This window comes from Pelodiscus sinensis, chromosome 15 (genome assembly GCF_049634645.1).
Source record: "Pelodiscus sinensis isolate JC-2024 chromosome 15, ASM4963464v1, whole genome shotgun sequence".
Taxonomy (NCBI): Eukaryota; Metazoa; Chordata; order Testudines; family Trionychidae; genus Pelodiscus; species Pelodiscus sinensis.
The window spans coordinates 7,627,285-7,642,306 of NC_134725.1; the positions used below are offsets into that span (position 1 = coordinate 7,627,285).

The 15,022-nt window shown below is 42.6% G+C and overlaps 2 protein-coding genes across 4 annotated transcripts in view; one reads left to right on the forward strand and one right to left on the reverse strand.

Annotated features, from left to right (window-relative positions):
• LOC106732182 (radial spoke head 14 homolog) overlaps positions 1–15,022 on the forward strand; it is a 212,435-nt gene that overhangs the window by 117,435 nt on the left and 79,978 nt on the right. The gene's annotated exons all lie outside the window — the stretch shown is intronic.
• Positions 1–15,022, reverse strand: part of GNAZ (G protein subunit alpha z) — a 151,238-nt gene that overhangs the window by 83,321 nt on the left and 52,895 nt on the right. For both annotated transcript variants that reach the window (XM_075898003.1, XM_075898004.1), the window contains one exon: positions 5,965–7,250. In XM_075898003.1, coding sequence (XP_075754118.1) covers positions 5,965–6,687 — 723 coding nt within the window. In that variant the 5' untranslated portion in view covers positions 6,688–7,250. The remainder of the gene's footprint in view (positions 1–5,964; positions 7,251–15,022) is intronic.

Genomic DNA, 15,022 nt, shown 5'->3' on the forward strand with positions numbered 1-15,022 from the left:
TGTATTTAGTAACTTTTTTACAGTATCAAAGTTTCTCTAAGATTTTTGTCCTCAAGGACACAAGCGGATTACCATATGGGTCAGTGGAAGTTGCTGTTAGTATGCTTTAAGCAGCATCTCTGCAAGTCAAAGCTTGATAAGGCTAAGCAATCTGAATAGACATTAGTAAAGTATTTCTCATGAAAAGAAAGTTCTCCAGTTTGACAGTATTTTTACACTATTTTGAAATAACTGCCCGCTGTATAGATGCTATGTTTTCACTAAACAGTGACTATATGGGATTGTTAAGGAGGGGAGAAGTAAATCATAGACAGCTGAAACTTCATAACTTAATGATATTTAAAATATCCATCTTTCCTGTACAGGCAGCCCCCGGGTTACATGAATCTGACTTACATCAGATCCCTACTTACAAACGGGGTGAGGCAACCCTGCACTAGCTGCTTCCCCCCAGCAGACTAGGGAGACGCGAAGCTAGCGCCTCCCCCCCCAGCAGACCAGGGAGACGCAGAGCGGCTTTTCTCAGCAGACACCTCAGCTTGAGAATAAAGGACTGAGGGAAGTGAGGTGTGGGAGAATAAAACTGAGCTCTGGAGAAATGTTTGGCTAGAGTTTCCCCTACAATATGTACCAATTCCGACTTGCATACAAATTCAACTTAAGAACAAACCTACAGTCCCTATCTTGTACGTAACCCGGGGACTGCCTGTACATTTTCACAGACATTTTTAAACAGCAGATCTTCAGAACTGAGTTATTTTAAGATTATTCCCAGAGAAAAGGGAAAAGGGAAAGGGAAAAACCTGAAATTTTACCTTCAGAAAAGGTAACAATGTATTATGGACTTCGTGCCTAATTGGTTAAAAACTGCAGGAACCTGCCTTAAAGGAAGCATTGAATACATACTAATAAATGCACTGATGACAGGAAACCTATTTTCTATTCGGGGCACCTAACCTGGGTATCCCAAATATTTAATGTGAGCACTCAAAATTGCAAGTATGTGCATAAAAGAGGCTGAGAGAAAGAGAAAGAGAGAGAGAACGATATTAAGTGCCAATTTGAATGTCCAAATGCAGGATTTGGTTCTTCAGTAAAGGCTCCTTAGTTTGAACACTGAGTTCTAAACGTTACATGCATAGAAAAAAGTACAAAAGCTAACTCTTAAAGCAGATGACCAGCTTTCACGGACTCTGGACCATCCTGTAGTCAATTTGGAGGTTTTGCCTTCTTGGAAATGGTTGTCAGAACTGATGCCAATACCAGCTCATTTCTCCCTTACAATTACTGTTTCCCTGGGCTAATATAGTATGTTTACCAGATATGTTTGTTCCAGCTATTGTACACATGAAGCAACTATGATGCCTAAATCTGTTTGCCTAGCTCTTTGAGTCGTCAATAAAATTAAAAAGCAATGCTATCCTATGGCTTATAAAAAAATATTGTTTAATTGCGATTTACAATTTATCACACATTTTCTCCATCTTTACACAAAAAGGGTATTATTTCATAAATTCAACTGCCTCTACAGGCCAGCACTATCTATCCAGTTAAGACCGTTTCTGTGGCCACCAGCAGTGGCTCTACTTCCCACCACTCTTATGCACTGTCAGAAAAACCTAATGCCTCTAACACTTCCTCAGTAGGAATCACATAATAAAGGTGGACACAAAAATACTTGGGAAGTATTACTAGCCCAGAAACCATATAACAGTAGCAAAATAGAATAATGCTAAACAGAGAAAGATGATTTGCCATTCTGCCATTAAACAGTCATGATAAAAGGATTTGGGTCTGTTACTTAGCAGCGGGATTCCTGTGCATTCAGCAACTGCCTAAATTTGAATTTTCCTCCACACCAAAATGTCCTTGTGATCTGGAGAAAACTTAAATGTATATATGGAAATTCACATTACAGCAAAAATGAATACAAGATTTTCCCCCTCCCAGTTCTTATCAAAATGAATAACTCTGCATATAGTTGGGAATTGTGGCAAAGTAGAGACTTTAAAGGAACTGAGAGCAGCTGGTTCAACTTTCACAAGAGCTTTGTTGGATTTATTTGAGATGGATTCATAGGAAGACTACCTGTGAGCCACTTTGGGTTATGCCTGAATTCCTAATATAATTTGGGGAGTTCAATGAGAGGACATTACATGAAGCGTTTTTGCAAGTAGGTTTTTAGTTCTTAACCAAAGTCTTTTTTCTAGCAATGCTTTTATTTCACAGGTTGAAACCAAAGGAAGTTTTTCTTCAGAACCAGCCAGAAAAGATGAGGTTGTAGAAATGTATTTAAGTCAGTTAAATCTCCTAAAGGGCTTGCTGTTTGTATTTAGCTATTGCCCCAGCCATTTGAGAACTTGAATTAAATGCAGGAAATAAATACCTTTATTTCTGATGCAATATTTGTGTGAGTTTTGAATATTATTGTTCTGGGCCAAATACTTCTGCACAAAATGGCCTCATTTCGTAATTTTCTTCTATTCCATTAGTTTTGCCACTTTCTGTCTATGAATTATTGATAAACTATAGCCATTTTCTCAAATTCATTGTTCAAAATCATTCTCTAAATCAGGGGTAGGAACCTAAGGCCCAGGGGGCCAGAACCAGCCCCTGGCTCACCTGGATCGGCCCCCCAAGGTTCAGGGCTTCCCTCCAACATCAGGGAGCCAGTTCTGGTTCTCCAGCCCTGCAGCTCCCCACAGCCCCTCCCCACGGGGCTGCAGTAGGAGCGCTGGTTCTCCACTCTGGGGGGAGGAGCCCTGAGCCTTGCAGGCTGGAGTCAGGCAAGCTGGGATAGATCCAGCCTGATGTACATCCCACCTCATCCATCTCCTGCATCCTACCATGTGTAGCTCTCCCATCCCCAGCCTGCTCCTGCACCTTCCTTCCCACCCAGATGCCACACCCCAAGCCTGCTACCAGGTAGCCCCCCTCCTACACACCTATTCTTTCATTTTTGGCCCCACACCAGAGCCAAAGGAGGCCCACAATATCAACTATCCGGAGTCTCCCTAGGCTCTGATGTGCGAAGGGAATGTGGGGAGTGTCTTTCTGCTTCTTAATTGGCGGCCATGCCAGTGAGGTATCTTTTTTTTTACTTCTCACTTGTGTGCAGCCAGTTGATTTTTCTATATGTCAGCAGCCCCTGAACCAAAAACAGTTTCCCACCTGTGCGCTAAATAATAACTTAGTCTGCAGACTGTCAGCTGGTAGATCATTTTGAGTATTTAATGTTCAGTTTATGGGAATATTCTTGAATAATAGTATGAATTTCAGTTTAGTGAACTTTCCTGCCAGTAAATTTATTTTCTTAAGAATCATGAAAAGAGAGCACAAAAGAGGTTTAAACACCCTAAGCAAAACTTTAAAAATAGTAAATAAATGTTTGTGGAAAATATTTTGCTTAGCGCTAAGTGCCCTAGGCAGCTCTGCTGTATTTGCAATTCTTCTTTATATATTTAATGGAAGGAACATCTACAAGAAACAGGATCAAGACAAACAAACAATAAAATCCCCACATACTGCACTGAAAAGTGTTAAAGTTATTACAATAAGTGATTTGTTTAATGTGCCAATAATTGTAATAGCTTTCATATCATAATATTTAACCCACCTTCTTACCTGTTACATGAAGGGTGGCCCTTTAATCTAACACCTAGGCTACATCCATAAAGAGGGAAACTCCATTAGACTCTTGTCTACCCGGTAGTGTGGGTTTCCCTTCCAAAAAATTGAAATAAAGTTCGTGGAAAGTGCTTGCTGCACCAGTTTTATCTTTTTGTTAAATAAAAAAGTTGGCTGTAGTGACACCAGATAAATAACTGAAATACGTTAGAGAAACAAGCCTTAAACCGTTTGAAGTACTGTCATCAACTTGCCTTCATTCAGTGGCCTAAACAATTTGACGTGCTACATGCAGGAAATACACAATTTTCAAGGAGCTGCTACAGATTTTTAAAATCTTGCTTAAGTTATTCCAGGAATTCCCAACCATAGAAATCTTGATCATGTGTTATGCCTCATTAAACATGATAGCCCTTGGTTGTTACAGATCTTAGAAGAATACCTGACTGATCACTGCTGAGGACAAATGGGCCCAATGCAAAGCGGTGAACAGAGAAGGTCTGAGGAGTTCCACTCTACAGGGCAAGTGCTATAGCGCTCTTCAGAGGAGTGGGAAGCACATGAAAAGTAGTTTCATGCCTTGGAAAAAATCCTGTGCGGTGCCTAATAGTTTCACTTCATCCCACAGAGCCCATGAACATTAATTTAGAAGGAAGGCATCTTCAACCAGAAGAATACATGGACTCACAGGTTTAAGGATCTATTTCTGAGAAAGTAGTCAGAACCAACCACATGAATCATTCATTTACTGAAGATGTTATGTAACTAAGGAGAAATTTAGCTCCCTGACTTTCCTGTAATGTTAAGGAGACACTTCCCCTTTCAATTTTATTTCCCAGAACTTGGCTGCTATATATCACAGTCATGGGACAAAATCATAGATTCCCACCATGGGAAGAGATGGGTTTGGTGCTATTTGCCACTTCATGGTGGTGTTCCAAGCACCAAAGTTTCATTTAAGCATCTGGGAAGTCCAGCAACATCACACAGCTATTAGTAGCTTCACATCATTGGGCTTGGATTTGATCCTATTGTATGAGCAGATACACAGGAATTCACATTATCGTGAATTCTATCCAGGATATTCTCTAGCATAGTTCAGGCATGACAAGCATGCTACACACAGAAGAAAAAAATAAAATGACTGACCTGAACTGACTATGAAATTTAATACAGTTAGTGGAGTATTTCCATAAGGAGCAGATTCCATAATAGTCTGCCAAACAGATTGTTAGAGGAGTGGTAGAAAGTATGTCTTAAGAATATTACTGTAATAAAAGTAGTGAAAATGCACATTTCTAACCACAGTTAGATTCTAAATATTGTACAAAAAGCAAATTACTGGGATCCCCCTTCATTGAAGTACTCTTTCTACTGTGAAGAAACAAAGCATGCAGCATTCTGGGGAGCTCCAGAATTTGCCTTGCCACAGGAAAGATCCACCAGTGTGAAATAACTGACAATACCTGAAGGATATGATAAGAAATTGGTGCACCTTTGGGTAAACAGTAAATTAGTTGTCTCCAGACAGTGATTTTGTAGGGGTTGATTTTAGTTCCTTGTGTTGGTCAGCTATTTTTAAATTGGAATATAGGCAAGTAGGGAGCTATAGGAATTCTTAAATATTCCTACCAACACATTTAATTGTTTCTGAACCATCTTGTCCATTTCTGAGGCTACAATAGAAGAAATATATAAAAAGTCCAAATAGTATCTACAAAGGTCAAATTAAACAGACTGAAAGTGATAGAAAACATAAACTTACACACACTAACTTATACAACCATTTCCATAGTTACAGTATCTGTGTGCTAAGCAAATTGAAGATTATAGTATTAGTATTACAAAGGGAACCCTTAAAATTATGTATTTTTATAAAACATTACTTTTAAACATTTTAAAGCTTTTTCTACTCATGCCGATCTTTACAGGCAAAATCAAAACTGAGGATGTACTGCTGTCAAATGCATAAAATCGATGAAATTGAGAATATTATTAAATTTAATTTATAATAATTTTAAGTGTTATTAATGACTTGGGTCTGAAACTTTTGCCTTAGACACAAACACATTTTCCACTACTGTGCCACATGAGGAAGCCTTATCATCTTCTATTGATAGCTCCAAAGAAACAAAGTCAGCGAAGAAAAGCTATATGCAACCACCTTATGAATGCAGAAAAAATACTACTAAGTCCATGTGTGCTATTTTTGAGCAGGTGTGTATTTGTTACTTGTGTAAGATAATGGGGCTTGATCTCCAGGTACTACGGAAATAAACATAGTAATAATAAAAATAAATAATAAGCCAAAACATAGAAGAATCCAGAAGCACTCACCGTTTGGTTATCCTCATATAGCTTCAAGTCATATCCACTCAGCTCCACACAGAAAATTATTGCTGTAACCCCTTCAAAGCAGTGGATCCATTTTTTGCGCTCAGACCTTTGTCCACCCACATCCACCATTTTGAAAGTCAGCTCTTTGAAGGTAAATTTATTTTCCACAATCCCTGTGGTCATATCCCGAGAACGCAGAATATCTTCCACTGTAGGGATGTAGTCCAGTGCTGCAATCCTTTCTAGGTCATTTAAATAGTATGCCGCATTATCCTCTAGGTGGTACTCATTGGATCGGCAAAAGCAGTCCTGCACACCGGGGTCTGCCCAGAGCCGCTTCATGACTCCTAGAAGCTCAGGTGTAATCTCTCCTTTGCTTTCAGCTGGGCCTGTCAGGGCAAAAAGCTGCACGGCATCATAGGCCCTGTCAGGATTGTGGAACTCTATCTTAAGAGTGGCTAGCGCACGAATGATGCGTGTGAGGGAGTCAATGGCATTATAGATAATCAGAGGTTTGTATTCCTTGCAAGCCTCCAAGTTAAAGCCACCACTATGAATGATTTTCATTTGCTTGACAATAGTACTCTTGCCAGAGTTGCTTGTACCCAGGAGTAGGAGCTTGATCTCGCGTCGTTGTCGCTGACTCTCAGAGCGCAGGTGGCGGTCAATCCTCCGGGACCGCCGCGCTGCCTCTTTCTCCTCAGAGCTTTGCCTACATCCCATGGTATAGCAGACAGTAGCAGAAGAGGAGAACTGGAGATTATCTCTCTCGTGTTGTCTGTCTATGAGCAAGAGCTGCAATATCTTTCAATTCTCGTGCCAGGTGCACCCTGTGGGGGAAAAAAATCACTATCCAATACCTGATGGGCCAATAGGACTGTACCAACTAGTTCAATCCCAGCAGGGGTGTAAACAAATGTAAAAATTCAAGCACAGACAGATAGTCTCCTCAGTAGATTGCATGGCACTCCCCTTTCTTGTGAATAAACAGTGGCACATTCCTGTTAATGAAAGGACACTTCCCTATTCCAGAGTGTGGCTGGACCAGTCAAATATTCTTTTCTCTTCTGCATAATTATTTTGCTGTTTTCTGTCCAAAGGTAAGGAGCTGCACCTTGATATGCTCCGCTTTAGTCCAACCTGTCTTTTAATTGTATTTTCTGGTTGCTGTGGTGATGCTGTTAATTACAGCTGAAGGTCTGGTATGATTTTGTTGTATTTGTTTTGTTTCTCCACCCACTTTGGGAGGCTGATCCAGTTCAGACCCGTGAATCTGCACTCTCCACCTGTCAAACAGCGAGAGAAAAGAAATGAATAGAACTGGGGGACTTAATTTCCCTTCTGCAGAACATTCACATTTTCTCTGATTCTGCTACTTCTGAACATTGTATTACTCCAAATACAGCCCCAATGGAAAATGAGTAAAGTCAAATAATAAAAATCTTGAAATACTGCAGAATTTTAGAGATAGCTTGAGTCTGGAGACCTCAGAAAATGTGTACCCTGAACAATAGTAAATCAAATCTCTTTTTCTCTCTAGCCTTCTGTGTTTTTATTACCCAAATCCACATGAAAACAAACAGTGCTGAGCTCTCTCCCAATTCTCTCTCAGTAAGAGCTGATGGCAGCCCTTTTCCTGCACAGCCCTGATCTGACCGGTTTTCTCAGAGCAGAGTACATGAGAGAGATTCACAACTACTTAACCTCTCCTTGCATTTATATTGCCCTGGCACTTGAATGTGTGTACTTGATTCTTTTGTTTGTATTGAACATTTTTGCAAATAAATGATGAAATGAAAGGTGGAGATTGGGTTTGCATGAGAGTTTTGTGAAAAGGTTTATCTGAAGAGGCACGATTATTGATCTTTGCAGGAAATTGTTACAAGGTGTACCAGCCTCATGGTCCTACTACACCCTGTCTCAGGGAAAGAGCTGCAAAGAGGGCCCTCCGGGACTGTCTAGGGAGGCGGAACAAAAGAAACCAATCAGAGCCCAGCAGACTCAGATAAAAGGAGCAAAGGGGGGTTAGTAGGTCAGTTTCTGGCTAGAATGAGAGGTGCAAGACAGGGTGCTCCTCTTTAGCCACAAGAGAGCTTGACTGGCTGCATTTACTCACATTGGGAAAGAGTGACGACATGAGAACTTTAACCCTAAGGTAAGGGGTGAAGATAAAGGGGACAGAAGGGAAAAGGCTCAGGGAAATAGTTGCAACAGCAAGAAGGGATCATTATGTGGTTGGTCTTTATAAGGTGCCTGGGTGGGAAACTGAAGTGAAGGGCAGGCCTGGGATTCCCCAGCAGCCACTGATGAAGTGGCCTAAGCTTGAAGAAAGATTATTTAGAAGCCTGAGTGCACGACTGAATTTAAAGGACTCAGAATCAGACCTGACAACCCGTGTTCCCTCTAATCTTTTCCATCAATGTGTGGAATAATTTTTTATGTGCACCAAGACAAATGTGAATGTGTGCCATGAGAAAGGAAACCTAGTTGTGGTTACTCTGCTAATCATCGGGTGATGTTGGAATCGCTCCTGAGAGGCTGCACAAGTACACAGCTTACACTACAGGGACTCTAGTGAGGGCATGCTACCATGGAAGGGGTTCATTTTTGACTGTGATACTCAGTGTAATGGGTGAGCCACTGAAGACCCTCTAAGTGAGACCAACAACCTACAGGGCACCAGCAGCAGAAAAAGGTCTTCAGTCTCATATGCAGCAGCAGGAGAAACTCAAGAGATATGTCCCCTGATACAGACACCTTAACAAATTCTTTCTTCCCCTTAAAAAACAATATTATGTAGAGCAGAGGTTTTCAAGCTTTTTTTCCTGCTACCCAGTCGAAGAAAATTGTTGATGCATAATTATATCTTTTGACTTGAGTGCAGGCTTCAGGGTGGGTCTGTGGGGATGAGGGGGTTTGGAGTGAGAGAGGGTGGGGCTGTAGGGATGAACGGTTTGGGGTGAGGGAGGGTGCTTTGCCTAGGGGTTCTGGGTAGGGTCCGAGATGAGGAGTTTGGGGTGGAGGCTGGGCTATAGAGGGATTCTGTATGCGGGTAGGGACTCTGGGCTGGGGCATGGGGGTGAGGTAGAGGGGACCTAGGCTCTGTAAAGGGGTGCAGGCAATGGGATAGGGCCAGGGATGAGGTGTTTGGGATGTAGGAGGGGCTCAGGACTGGGACAGTGGATTGTTGGGGCACAGGCTTACTTTACAAGGGGATGAAAAGGCAGGCTTCCTGCCTGTCCTGGCACAGTGGACCGCACTACACCCTGGAAGTGGCCAGCAGCAGATCCAGATCCACAAGCTGCCACCGCCCCAAACTTTGGCTCAACATTCCCATTGGCTGGTTCCTGGTTTGTTGCCAGGCATTGCCAAGCACAAATGGGCTTGCTTTGAAATGGGATTAGCTTCATTTTTTGGCTTGTTTTGCATTTTTTCTTTATCTTGTGAGAGTTGCTGCTCACCTCCACGTAGGAGCTGGACCTGCTGCTGACCGCTTCCAGGGCACAGCATGGTCTGCAGTGCCTGGACAGGCAGGAAGCTGCCTTAGCACCCTCGTGGTCACCTGGTCGCCCTATAGCAAGGGAGCCCAGTACCTGTCTTTCCGCCAACCAGTACTGGGACACGACTCATACTTTGAAAATCACTGGTATAGAATATGATGTCTGTGCGCAGCTTAATTGATACAGTGACATACTAGTCAAACAGATCCTGTAAGTATTCTTCAAGGGGTTGGCTTTCCATAGCTAGCACCTTTTATTTTTAACTCTCTCTGTTTACCAGAGTAAAATCCTATATTGCTTCTAATACACAAGGTAGATGTTTTGTAGTATGAATATTCAGAAAACAGCTTCTAAGGATCCTTCTATGAGGAAGAGAAAAGTATGAGAGTTCATAGAGTTCTTACTGACCTTCATTTGCTGGTAACTGTGATGCTCTAGAAAGCATACTGAGGATGTCTTCAAAAATACCTTTGTCTCATGTTCAAAAGTGACTTAGCTGACCAAATCTCATGGCTTTTCAATGAAATAGGCTCCTGGTAACTCTCAGGCATTCTTGAAAATGAAACTTAAGCGTTTTTGAAAATATTATTCTGAATAAATATACTGGCCTTTTATTATAGACAGGAAAAGGCAACAGCAGATGCATTAAAGGAAAAAATTCAGCCTATTGGGAAAGTGAACTGGATGGTCTAACTGGGCTTTTCCATTTCTAGTTCCTTTGAGCTAGATTCAGCCTTTAGTGAGCCCTGAAAACAGATTGTGATTGAGTCACTGTTCCTTCTCAGCATTCCCATGGTCCTGGAGGGAAGTAATTTAGTACAGTCCTTTATCACACACAGTTTACCTTTTCTCTACTCTTGCCAATTCAGCTGGCTAGCACTTTGGATGGTGAGAGTAGAGCTAAGGCTCTACCTACTCTTCATCCACTGGCTTGAGAGGGAAGTGCCAGATTCACAGCCCCTATTTCCCCTTTGCCCCACTGGTGCCCTGATGTGGGGTGCTTCTGTCCAGCTATGCAGTAGAGCAGGTGTGGGGAACCTTTTTAGGGCTGGGGGCTGCTGACCCACAGAAAAATCAGTCAGGGGTCAAGGGCTACGTGGGATGTATGTGGGCTGGAGTGCCAGCCTGGGCTCCCCAATGTTGGGGAAGACTCTAAGCCTTGGGGGCCAGATCCAAGCAATCCAGGGGCTGCATCCAGCCCCTACGCCTTAGGTTCCTCACCCTACAGTAGCGTGTTGTCTCCCTGCCATATGACCACTTTAGCTGGGGGCATAATCGGGTCTACATTTATGATTTAAGCTAAACTTACATTTAAAAAAATATATTTTGTTCATTTGAGCAGTTCTTCTTTTATGAGGTGCTACAGTACTTCTTTGAATGGCCTTGTGAAATGTGCTCTTCACACTGCTTAGTTTTTGTTGACAGAATTCATCAGCAAGGAACTTAATGAGATTTACCTTCCCCTCCTCCCCAAGCATGTGTCATTGCAGTAGAGAGTAACTATAGGAAAGGATAATTTTAGCTAGTACCGAAACAATCTAAACTGAGATACAGTATCAGGGGACTAACTCTGATCTCGTTTATACCCAAGGAACCTGCCAATGAAGTCAACTTCCACTTGACAGAGGGTGCACAGCTAATAAATGGAGGCAGCGGAGTCTAGATTTTATTACATAGTGCTTTTATGTATAAATGGGACATAACCCTTTTCCTTTCCTTGGAACACTCATCCCTAAATGGTGGGAGTATGAACTGCTATTTTTGGATTTCATCCCTCAGTCAGGTGGTGAAACAAGTGTGGTGATCACACCTCCTCCGTTAAGCAGCACACGCTGCTATTTTAGTGCTATACTTACTTTAACTCTATAGCAGTGGACTTTGAACAACATGTGTAACCTAATTATAGTTCCTGTCATTTTCTTGTCACCCCTCCGGGAAATAGTTGAAGAATGTGTCTGCACTGGGGGTCTGAGCCCCCAACATTCTCAATCACTGGGGCCTACAATTATGCAGCAGTGCCTTGACATTATGCAGCTTCATGTACCCCCAAAATCTTGATTCTCAGCACAGGTTCTATAACATCTATATGAAATCATACCAGAAGGGCCAAAGAGTACGCACACAGGAGTGCAAACACAGGAACAGCAAAAATCATTGTTAACTCCCCCAACATGGAATTAAAGGGTATATTTAAGTGTGGCCACCATCCACAGACAACAACTGTGCCCTCTCTTTGCTGAGCCTTTCAGTGCTCCTGGTGTGTAGTCTTTCGGGGATAGTTGAGGCCTCTGCTGCTTGTTTCCAAATATTATTTGCTGACTGTGTCTTTATCCTTAAGAAGAGTCCGAGTCAGGTATTGATTTAAAACAGAGACTGGAGAGATGTGGAGTTATCCCAGGACATGGCCAAAACACTCAAGTGGATACAGGGAAATTAAGGTTGCCTCTTGCTGATTTTCAACTTGCCTGGCCAGTTTTTTACTTTCTTGATGGTTGCCAGTTGAGAGATGTAATTTACTATTTTTTCCCTGCATGCACGTGTGATTACAAATGTTCTGGCTGGCAGGACATGCCACATGTGGCATCTGGGTCCCATTTTGTGTGCACAGCATGCCACATGCTAGACCTTCACCTGCCAACTGCTAAAACCACACCAGCTCCCCTCAGCACCAGGGAACAACTGGGAAGCAAGACAGACCTGTCACCCGAGTACAAGGTTTGCCAGTGAAGTAAGGAGAAGCATGGGAGAGGCAGGAATCATGGGAATGGATAGAACAGGGGATTCCCTCCAGGGCTCAGTCTCTTGAAAGGAGTGGCAGTAGGTGATCCTGGGCCAGGTTGTCCATGAGAGTGCCAGAGAAAGGAAGAAGATGGTCAAGCAGGACAGGAGGGAGCAAATTTATCTCTCCTACATTAAATGGTACTTCATAGCTCCTGATGTAAGGAAGACTTAAGAGTGAATCAGTTTAGGCACTGAATAAAGCAAAGCCTCCAGAAAGCATCAACGGTGTCCCTGTGGATCAGCCTTGGCATTACAGCAGACCTGTATTGAGGAGAGCTTCAGACTACTGCCTATAATAATCTGCTCTGCAAGGAAAAACAATCTACACTTCTAGAGCCAAAATAGCAGTTCGCAATACAAAAAGTCAGAGAAAAAAATTTGTAGAATTGGACCCAACAGATTGTGCTTCTAGATCCCATTCATTCCTGACTGTGGTTATTTCAGATTCCCAACTGCTGTTGTTAGCTATTTTTGAAACAGTTGCATAAACATCTTCTCTGAGGGTTTCCATAATATTGTTTACACCTTTTCATATCACTACATCACCTTTTCTTCCTTTTTGCTATGTAAATCCCTGACCTCTCTCCTCCTCTCTTTTAATTTTAGTGCTCTTTCACATGCCTATATATGCCAATTCCCACCTTTATTGGTAGAGAATTACGCTACTGCTGGGCTCTTGGTTAACCAATTTCAAAATGAAACTGCCCTTCTTATACTATATCCTTTCCTTTCTTCTCAAGTGGCAATTATTCGTGGTATCCTTTCCTTTCTTCTCAAGTGGCAATTATTCGTGGTTTTTAAAAAAAATAGGAGCATGAATAGAACACATAGGAAAATCATGTAAATCTTGAATGCATTCAGGGCTTTGTGAATCCTGTATAACATACGGATTTAAAGAGGCTTCAATTAGTTGAAATATTTCAAGTGTATACCATACATTTAGAACTAATGAAAGTTTTATTTGGCTGAATCTAATAAAGATCAAATAATCCCAGAGAATTCATTTCAGGGCCTCTTAGTTGTGTGTGTAGAAGTTAAAATATACACAGATTGTACCTCCAAAAAATGTCATTTTCTGGTCTGGCAACATCTGTTATCTCGCGGGACCATGGATGTTCCTGGACCAGAGAGCCCAGGAGCCTAAGGGCAGGAAGGCTAGCCGAGCTGGGGCATCAGGTTCAGCAGCCTAGCCACAGACAGCATGAGCCCCGGGAGCTTTGGGCCATGGCAGCGTGGGGCCGGAGTCTCCTGGCACCCCCACAAGGAGTGCAGGGCCCGAGCACCACGGCAGCCCCCAGGAACATAGGACTGGAGTCGAGCCCTGCGGCAGAGCGAGGCTAGAGCCCTGCAGCAGCACTCTGAAACGTGGAGCTGGAGCCCTGCGGTGGCCCCCTAGAGCGGGCGGCCAGGACCAGAGCCCCACAGCTGCCCCCGGAGCACAGAGCCATGGCCAGAGCCCTGCAGCAGCCTGCTGGAGTGCGGGGCTGGGGCTGGAGCCCTGTGGCAGGCACTGGAACCTGTCTGCCTAGAAAGCCAGTAGCAGCTGGGCAAGCACCCCAGCCAGATTGTTGGTGTGGAGGTGAGGCAGCAGGAGATGGGGCTTAGGGGCTGGAGGCAGATTCTCTTGTTTGGGAACAGTCAGGTCCCCATGTTGCTGGACCAGAGAGGTCCAATCTGTAATGTAAAGAAAGACACTAGTAGAAGACCAAAGTGTACTCTGAATCATTAAGTGCACTCTATCAAGCCTCCTGAAAGGAGTGTGAATATCAGTTGTAGGTATTTACCCTGTTTTTCTTTAGTACCGCCTCCTCATTTCTTGGACAGTGTCTAGGCTACACCTCTGTTGACAGAGAGATGGAGATTAGGCATGTCAAAATTGCTAATGAGGCAGGGATTAAATATCCTGCGCTTCATTAGCATAAACATGGCCACTGCTTTTTTTCAAAACGGAGCTTTTTCGAAACCCCCCCTCAGCAGTCTAGACGCAGATCTTTCGAAAAATAAACCCTTTTTTGAAAGATCCTGTATTCTTCAAAAAATGAGGTTTACAAGATCTTTCGAAAAGGGTTTACTTTTCGAAAGATCCGCATCTAGACTGCCGTTTTTTGGGGGGTTTTCGGAAAAGCTCTGTTTCGAAAAAAAAGCAATGGCCATGTTTATACTAATGAAATGCGGGATATTTAAATCCCTGCCTCGTTAGCAATTTCGACATGCCTAATCTACATCTCTCTATCGACAGAGGTGTAGTCTAGACATACCCTTGGATATTCACTTGGCATGTAATGAAATCACGAAATACAACTAAGGTATCAGCATAAAATGAAAATATGACAAGGTATATGAGAGATCGGTAATTACCATAACACTATGGCATAGCCAAACACACAACTAACTGTAAGAAAACGCTTCACTAAAATGTGGAACTGTACTTTTTTCACTGAAGTAGCTTTATGTTAGTGTTGCATTTGAGACAAGACTGATGTATGAAATCTAGATTTCTCTTTGGCCATGTGAATGAGTGACTTTCTGGCCAGAATGGAAGAGTGACCTGACATTAAAAATATGGCCAAATTGTGCTCTGTATCTTCATCTGTAGTTACTCTCCAGTAAACTGGCTCTGGCATACCTGGAGGCAGGATTTGTTCTGTAGAGTCCCATTAACAGAAGCTTACTTTAATTATTAACCATAGTGCCTTAAATTAAAGTTTCTTTTTCTTTCTATGCTCCCTGTTAATAGAGTTGCAGTTTCAGATACTCTTGCCATATTGACATCAAGC